This window comes from Pseudopipra pipra, chromosome 4 (genome assembly GCF_036250125.1).
Source record: "Pseudopipra pipra isolate bDixPip1 chromosome 4, bDixPip1.hap1, whole genome shotgun sequence".
NCBI lineage: Eukaryota > Metazoa > Chordata > Aves > Passeriformes > Pipridae > Pseudopipra > Pseudopipra pipra.
This window is the reverse complement of record NC_087552.1, coordinates 26,016,061-26,025,704: the sequence shown is the minus strand read 5'-3', so window position 1 is coordinate 26,025,704 and position 9,644 is coordinate 26,016,061. Positions and strand designations below refer to the sequence as shown.

General features: G+C 40.0%; 1 protein-coding gene across 1 annotated transcript in view; it reads left to right on the top strand.

The window, feature by feature from the left end:
• Positions 1-209: 209 nt before the first annotated feature.
• Positions 210-9,644, top strand: part of TACR3 (tachykinin receptor 3) — a 36,271-nt gene continuing 26,836 nt past the window's right edge. Inside the window, exon 1 of the mRNA XM_064652025.1 lies at positions 210-751. Within this exon, the coding sequence (XP_064508095.1) occupies positions 276-751 (476 nt within the window). The 5' untranslated portion in view covers positions 210-275. The remainder of the gene's footprint in view (positions 752-9,644) is intronic.

Here is a 9,644-nt window from a genome sequence, read left to right as displayed (position 1 = left end):
CGGCAAAATCAAAAGCAAGAGGTGGCTGCACACAGAAGTAGGATGCTGTTCTGCCCTGAGGTAGCTCTCCTGACTTGGCTGGTACAGCACTTGTAACAGTTTGAGCAGCATAGTCAAAGCTTTTTTCTGACAGATCTGCCCTGTACCTGCTGTGCTGCCTTCCTTCCCCTTTTCTTCCTTCCCTCTTCTTATCTGTTGGTGGGGATTTTGGAGGGTTGGGAAAGGGAGGTAGGAGAGTCACATCATTCCTGGAAGAGAGGAGAGGAACATCCAAGATGACTTCTGTCCCCACAGCCAACTGGAACATGAGCATGAGCAGCAGGGGGAACGTGAGCCTTGCTGCAGCAAGTGATGCCTGGGGACAGGCACTGGGAGCACCAGCTGGAAATGCTTCTCCCCCCATAGCATCCTCACCAAGCAACTTCTCCAATCAGTTTGTACAACCCTCTTGGCGCATTGCCCTGTGGTCTCTGGCTTATGGTGGTGTGGTGGCAGTGGCTGTTTTCGGAAATCTCATTGTCATCTGGATTATCCTGGCTCACAAGCGCATGAGGACAGTGACAAACTACTTCCTGGTGAATCTGGCCTTCTCTGATGCCTCCATGGCTGCTTTCAATACCCTCATCAACTTCATCTATGCGCTGCACAGTGAGTGGTACTTCGGAGAGGCTTACTGCCGCTTCCACAACTTCTTCCCAATCACTGCTGTCTTCGCCAGCATCTACTCCATGACAGCAATAGCTGTGGACAGGTGAGAAAAGAGAAGAAAAGTTTAGGGGTGAGATATTAAGATCAGGTTATGTGCTAAAATAAAAATACGGAGATAACAATCATTATGATGAGAGGCAGAGACCTGAATAGGTCATCTATTGTGCTTCTCTGTAGTTCTTTAAGATCTCTCCCTCACTGTTTTAATTCCTGTCTTTGGTCTCTGTCCTTCAGCCTTTTATTGTTTTTACTTTCCTGCTGTCTTTTATAACAAACATTTCAGCTCTCTGTTTGACTTCAGCTGCTCTCTGTGCTCTGTCTTCCAATACTAATTCTGTAACAGCACTCATTGCTTGGGGTTTTGCCTCTCTACCTGTGAAAACAGTATCTGTCCCTCAGTCAATGTCATCTAACTCATACTGATGAGGAGTTGTAGAGATTGTGTGTTAAGGGAGAGGATTTCAAATTTCCCTCCTCTCTGTATTTCTACAGCTGGCAGAGGCATTTGCCTCCTCTTCAAAAATCACTTCAGACTGTTTTTAATAGCTTTTCTCACAGACAGCTCTGAGCTGCTTCGTTTCTCCCAGTTTTAATTAATGAGACTATTTACATTGCCAACTGTGCATATGCAGAGGACTGATAAGAACATGATTTCAAAGTGCTCAATTTTTTCCTGATAAACAAGGCTTTGTGACTGTCAAAGAAAACAGGACAGGGAAAAACTTTACCTTTATACTCTCGACAATAATGGAGTAAGACAACTGTAGTGTCCATAGAGTAAAGGGGAAATGTAGTTGCCTGATTTTCAACACAGATGCATTGATGGACTGTCTTTCACAAAAGGTGCTGTGAGTCTCCCCTGGGAAATGTTTCCTTCTTTATTATTGTTTTCACATTTGCTGCACTGGAGAGGTAACTTACTGAATTTTCCTTTAGAAAAACAGATCAATTTGTACTTCAGATCTCTTATTCCTTTTAGCAATGCACTGAATTTACTTATAAAACTCATTTCTACATATTCAAATCCCATTATACATCTTTTCTGAATTGACTTGGCAGAACTGCAGCACTTCCAAGTGATGGTAGTTAAGATTTCATAAGGTTCAATCCACCTTCGGAAATATTATTTCTCATTTCCAGGTGCAAAGATTGGGAAACGTTGTTGTATCTTTTGTCTGTGTTTGTGAACGAGTTTATAAATTAATAGGGCTTTTTCATTTGCCCTAGTAACTGCAAATTTTTGGTGGCATTCTCAGCCAGATGCGTTACTGTTCCATAAAGCTAGAAATGAAAGAGAAAATGAGATTCTTGGCAACTCTTCTACCTCTTTGCTCTGAGGATGGGTGAAGACACGTGGAAATCAGTACACTTTCCTCCCGACAGTGGTGTATCTTCTTCCCATGTTAATTCTCATTAATAATGGAGCAGGTAGTGTAATGCCAGTGATACTACCTTCGACCAGGCAAAGATTTCTTTCATTGTCTGTTTGGGTTTAGCCTAAGATTCTCATCTAGCTTGTGGTTTTCAGAAAGATAAAAGGGCTTTAGTTGGTGTTGGGTATTTAGCAGCTATTGTTGTAGCTGATCAAGTCATTAGTTGAGCAGTTACTCAGATGCTCTGAGAAAGGTTTTTTTCATATTTTCTGACAAAATTATCCACAGATATATAGTACTTACTACTCTGAAAGTTTCTAAATTTATGCTAAGATCCGGGAAAAGAAGGTGAATATAGTTCCTCAGGAATCCAAATGGGGCATTTCCAGAGTGAGTGAAATTAGCTCTGCTGCACACTGACTGAAATGCAATGGTCAGATACAAAGATATTAGAAATGTTTTCCTTGGTTTAGCAATGTGAGATGCTGATACTCAGAAGTGTGTCATGTAAAACAAACACAAGAGCAATCTATCCTTCCTTCCCTGTTCACACTGTGATTCCTTTTCCTTTTATACCAAATAACACCTGATGCATTCAGTACCTTTAATAATTTCCTGGCTACCTCTGCAGAACAATTCTGCAGAGTCAAGAGGAAAACTAAGGGTCAAAGAGAATCCCAAGGAATGTCCTTGGATGTACAGACTGTCGTATTCCAGGACACAGATATGCTGGATGGATATTTTTTAAAACTTTGGTTCCCACTTGCGTTCTGTAAAAGTTCAGCCAGTGCTTCACTGGACACTCTGCATTAGTTTTAACCCAGTAAACTCATCCTTACACATTCTTTTAATTCAAAAATTTAAAACAAAAACAACAAAGCTACAAAGTAGGATAAAGCTACCAAGGGAACTGAATTGATGGGATTATATCAGATGATTTTCCATTAGAAATTGTAACCATCCCAAAACACTGAAAGGTCATGGGTTGCAGCTCACTAAAAAGTATGTTGTGGTATGCTCCACTGATCATTTTCAAACATCTAAATGTTCACAGAGTATGAATGAGTTGCTGTGAATCTAGACACCACTGAGCAGAGGTCACAGGTAGTATGTGTTTCCTTTCACCTCTGATTCTGTAGGCTATTCTAAATTGTGTGCACTGTGAGATTACTGGACTGACAGGGAGTTCTGTGGAGCAGGCAGTTCCTGCAGTGGGGTGTGCTGCATCTGGAGCTGAGGATGAAAGTATGCAAGACTTACAGCAAGTATGCAAGACTGCTGTATGACCACCCTGTCTGAACACAGTCTCAAATTTATGTGAGTTTATTCACACTTCTGACCACTCCTTCCCAGTATTTTCCCCCCTGCTTTCTGCTTCTTTTCCAACAGCCTGTTTGCAGTCTACTGGAGAGATGCCACAGGTAGCTTTAACAGAGTCAGCTTAGGCATCAGAAGCAGCACAGATTTTACACTGGGCTCCTTCACAGGCAGTCATTCTTTCATTTTTCTTTAGTTCGTGCTGCATAGTTCCACAGTTACAGGTAAACTGAATAGGGGATAGTTCTGGAGCCAATACGCCCCTGCCACTGACCAGTGCCTGATCCTGAAGGGTCCATCCATCGTCCTAAACTCCACCTGTGATCACTGACTGCTGTACAGTTCTTGGACATATTAAAGACAGTAACTTAGGCAGAATGTAAGCCTTCTGACTCTGGCCATTGAAGACCCACTTTCTATGAGTTCTTAGCATGCAAAGGAGGTGGTTCAGGTACGCCAGCAATTAATTTTGAATCCCAAGATTGCCTCATTATACTGTGCGTAGGCCTAAAAATTCTCTGCAGATGGTTAAAGTGGAAGTTTGGGGATATAGCAATATAGCACAAAATAACATGCCTTCAGTAGATCTCTTAGTATCATGAATTTTTTCCTGGCTTTAGCACATCTACAGTATTACTTTCTCAGTTACTGTTCTCTCAGCAATTCCATAATGCTATTCTCATTTAAATGAGTTTAACTCTTTATAAAAGCAACCTCTCTGGAATTAAAGAATGTATTCTAATAATGATGGTGAGTAGTTGCTGATCCTATTCATATCCTACCATTCCTTTTCTTCCTAGTATGAAAGCAAGCTTTTGGCATTTGAAGCCAAAAAACATTTATTCTACTTTACATTACTTTAAATTATATTTAATATTCAGTTTTATTTCTCTTGCACAATCTTCTCTCTTATTCAACACTTGTCATTCTAGTTTCCCACCTTATTTTCTAGACTTCTAATACGTCTGCAGAAGCACACGTATACTGGGTCAGTTTTCTTTTTTTTCTGTGACATTGTTCAGTTACTGATGGCTGTTCATAACCTCTCTATACACTCATTAGACTCCAGAGTAAGTAATATGATACGAGCTTGTAGCAGAAGACAGATACAAGGCATAAACACTTGATTCAACTTATCATATAAAACCTAAATTCATAATACGTACACACTCAGATCCTCAAAATATCATTTAGGCTCTTCAATCTCTTCAAGGGTATTCTGTAAGAGCAGTTATTATTGTCACAAAGTAGTATCACAAGCCCTACAAATTAACATTACTGAAATTCTAAGTAGGCAGTTGGCACATTGAAAAATGTCTTATCTTTCCAGTAGAATACACTTTGATATCAGTCTCTACCCAAGGCCTTCATGCGTCAAACAGATATTCCTGCCAAACTATCTAGTATCTGAATGTTAAGTATCTGTTACCTGCCCTGTGTGCTCAGAAACATTTAAGTATAGGGTGAAGTTTATATGTAAAAAGATCTCAAATATTTCTAACAGGTTAGGATATGGAATGCACAGGGCATAACCCTGTATTGAGGTCATATGGTAGTGGCATGAGCAGAAGATGCAAACCAAGAAGGTGTACACATGCCTGGCATCAAGTTGTTTGTGCTTGGCTCACCAATGAATAGAGGAAGTTGAAGCAATGGAAGGCAGGAAACCTGCATCACCCAGCCAGCTGTCATCCCCAGCACAGAGTTCAGCCCAAACAGAACTGCAGCCTTTGGCCCCTCTCCCATTCCCTTTCCCTCAGATTTGGATGTCTCAAAGTAAATGGTTTCTATGTAAAAGAAGTGAGAATTTGCACTGAGGACTGGGGAGAGAGAGATGAACATCAGAACAAGAAAAAAAAGGCAGTAGGAGTTCTTTTCGGATTTCTCATGCTTCACAGGCTGTTTTCCCCATAGAGATCTTCCCCTCGTATCTGAGAATATTTTTGTAAGAAGAAATAGATGGAGTTTCTGTAAACTCACTGGTCTAGTTTTCCATAAGATGGCATTTTATTGTTAGCTATTGTTCCTGCCTATGGTGCCATGTAACTACAGAAAACACTACCTGCCCTACCCCTACTACCAAACTAAAGTTCAATTTGACTTTTTATTCAAACTAATGGATGACTTCATAATCATGACTTCAGGAATTATCCTGTTTTACTGCATATCACAAAGGGAAAAATGTAAGATATGCTTTAGAAATTATCACTATTATTTCTATTCTTACTTTGCTAGTCAAACTACACAATTCAAAGAGTAAATCCCTTCTCCATTTCTCTGTCTTTCCCAAATAGTATTTAAAGATGAAGCACATCTTATTTCTAGATTCCAGTATCTGGGCTGCCCTCTGAAAAATACTAGTCTTCAAAACTGGAAAGAAAAAGTTGAATAGGAGGGCATTAAGTATTCAAATATCAAGAGCTGAAATACAAAGAAGCGCTGAAATGCAAATTTGGAGGCCTAAAACTATTTTTGAAATTGACAAATCTCTTTCTTTCTTTCTTAGAAAAGGTGAAATAGTTTCTGCAGAACATTCTGATGCAATGGCTACAGGATTCAGCCTGTCAGAGACCTAGGAAAAATAATCCTTTTCATTCCATTCATAATGATCAGGAAAAAATACAGGATCTTTTTTGGGGTTTTCATCCAAATTCATGTCAGAGTTACATTATTGATAACATACTGAGATAGTCTGGGAAAAAGCTGCTTTCAAATGGTGCTGTGAAAAAATGAGGTTGATACACCAACATCTTGAGAAGTATAATCAACATTTACAACACTGCTTAGCCCTCAGTCTTCTTGTTCCAAGCAGGAAACGTCTGATCCTATGTTCAAATGAGAGGTTCATTTTAGACAGAATCTTAGCCTTAAATATATTTTCTTAGTGCTCTTATTTATCATTTAATGAAAACTATTAAAATATGGATCTGTGGTGTACTATGTAAAGTAGCCACTCGTCCTGCAGAGAAAGTCAGCCTAAGTGAATGAATACAAACCACTCACACAAGAAAAGGAGTCTTGCACTAGAAGATACCAGATAGAGATGAAAGAGTACAAAAGTTCAAGATTTGGTTTACATTATACAAAAAAATGCCACTAAAATCTCACAGTTCATTCCATCCTTTTTTGACTAGTATGTCTACTTTCCAAGATCTTCCATAGGATTTTCCTCAGCAGTGTTTTAAATAAGGGCAGGGAATCATAGCAATTTCCCTAAGTTTCTTAATTACCAGTTGATTCTAAATATAAAGTCTCAAAATCAGCTTCTGTCTGGAGGAAATAACAGCATCTGTGCATTCACAAAGGAAGCATACTCTGATGTCTGCTGTTGACAAGCCACTTACATGCAAGCATTGTGATTTTTCTCTCAGTCTCTTCCTTCATCAAGTCCCAATTTCCTGTTACAATCTGGGACTGAATTGATTACATTTTCCCCCATTTGAGTTTATAAACATGCTGTAAACAGGTGAAACAAATCACTTAGGATGATTAAAGGCTTCCAACTCTATCTCCAAAGGAGCATTTGTAGGATCCAATTTTGAACATCATTTTGTTCTAATAACATCTTGTGTATTTTTGCCACAATTTTCTAAATTATGTGTTAAAGAAGAAAGATTTTTCTAACTGTATTTGTCAGTATCTGTTGTTCTACAAAAAGATAAACTGGGGGGGGGTTATCTTTTCTACTGTTAGGACCATCATTCACAAACTTCAGAAACTTTTATAGTATGTACCAGCTATTTGTCTCTTGTTACTTGCAAGCTGTAACAGAGCTACATGATTATGCTGTCATTATAACCACTGGCTTAAAGACTTTATCAATGTTATTCCAAAGCCTCTTTTATCATTTTAGAGAAAACAGATTTTCTTGATTTGATGAACCCAAGAAACAAGTACCAAACAGTAAATTGTAGACTCTAAAGAAACAGAGCAGTTCAGAAGGGAACTTGTTCTCACTCCAGCAGATAAGAAGAGCGGTGCAGCAAGCACACCATGATGCACTGGTCATTATATCATGCAGCCTGACTGATTTCTCATTAAGTTCAGTGGAAAGACTCCTGCTGACTTCAATAGTAATTTGTTAGGGACAAAGACTAACACAAGCCAAAGCTGGAAGAAAAGTAATGACAGTGGGATATTTTATGGTCACAACAAACAAAATCACATGCTAAAAATTCTAATGATGAAACTAAAGTGCTACCTAAAAACGTTTTAGAGTCATACAAAGGAAAATATGGTATTGAACAACCCACATTCTTCAAAGTGTTGGCTTGTCTCTACCTGCACATATTCCCATCCCTGCATCTCTAAATGTGCATATTGCATCTTATAATTATCTTCCAAGTATGAATGTTTATGTTGGGTAGGGTAATAATGATTTCTGCTTGTGATAAATTAGCGTAATGAGTTAATTCCTTTCAGCAATGTGTATTTTACATTCAGTATCCCTGCTTTATGGAGTGGAACAAGCTATCTATGTCATTACCAGCAGCTCCCATCAGAGTGAGAAAGCATTAGAAGTCTGATCTTTAAATCAAGTGCAAGTTCAGAGCCCTTTATTCAGCAGGGTGTCCCACTGCTCCAGCCTGGTGGAAGGGCTGAACAGTAGATGTCCAAAGGCTGCAAAGCAAATTGGCACAGCACCCCACTGAAGAAATGTTTGTGCGGCTACAATCATTTTTCAGTGGTATTACAACCCTTCAGTTGCTTTTAGCCACTAGAAATCCTTCTTCAGCTCAAATGCCTATCATCTTTTGCTGCTGTCTTTAGAGATGAGGTGTGGAGAGGTCCAAGGTATGTGTATAAATATCACAGAACATGGCAGACCTCGGTGGGTCTCTGCACTTGTCACTGTCTTCAGGACTGCCTAATTTTGGGCACCACAATATAAAAAAGACATCAAGCTATTAGAGAGCATTCATAGGATGGCCACAAGGATGACTAAAGGTCTGGAGGGGAAGTCTTATGAGGGGCAGCTGTAGTCACTTGGTCTGTTCAGCCTGGACAAGAGGAGACTGAGGGGAGACCTCATCACCGTCTTCCACATCCTCACAAGGGGAAGCAGAGGGGCAGGCGCTTTTCTCTCTCACGATCAGTGGCAGGACTCAAGGAAATGGCATGAAGTGGAGTCAGGGGAGGTTTAGTTTGGATATCAGGGAAAGATTTTTCACCCGGAGGGCAGTTGGGCACTGGAACAGGCTCCCCAGGGAAGTGGTCACAGCACCAAGGCTGTCTGAGTTCAAGAATTATTTGGAGGATGCTCTCAGGTACACGGTGTGACTCTTGGGGATGTCCTGGACAGGGCTAAAAGTTGTACTCGATGATCCTGATTGGCCCCTTCCAGCTTGGGATATTCTATAACTCTGTGATGAAGTTCAGACCATTTCAAAGAACAGTGGAGAAGCAGAACAGTCATTAAGACAGATGACATCGGAGCATAGAGAAGTCCTGCTGTTCCCCCTACATACAGGTTATGGTTGGCTGATCACAGAGAGAATAACTCTTTGGGAGTTCTCTCCCATAAAGCTGCAGAGGCAGAAGGGCTCGCCACCACAGAGCTCCACTGTCATACCATTTTGTTTTTATACCAGTTCTATCTACCTTGGAATCTCTGGTACACTAGGGTTGATTTTTGTCATAGGTCTTTTGCCATTTCATCACCCCAGTTCCCTTTCTTATTCTCTCCTCTCTCAACATAATTTCTATATGCTGTTATTCTACAATTCTCTTTTCTCATTTTTCTCATTTCACTTCTAATTTTGCATTCAGCAAACTGTTCCCCAGTCTCATTTCTTTTGCTTTTGCTCTAGATCCCATATCTCATTGTTCTCCCTTTCATTCCTGGCCTCTTCAGACACTCATCTTTTTTCTACATCACGTTCAGCACCATTCAGTGCACAATGCAGACAGCATATCTACTCCTTGTAACTGTCACTTTGCCATCCATAATACATGTAAGGATACCAAACAGAGCTACACCATGGGTAATTGTAATACATAAGGACAATATTCTGCATCATACATATACATTATCCCATATCTAGACTCCTCACCTTATTGATTTTTTGAGCAACACCTAAGAATGGAACCTCTAGCCTGTGTTAGCAGAAATTCTCATTGCTGACAGAGAATGGACAGAGATCAAAGGCAAGGGTCAACAGAAAAATTAGCTACTGCTACTTCAGGTTGAGGCTAAAGAGACAGACAACTTACCACCCTTAAGTACCTGTAATGGCATTTCCAGCA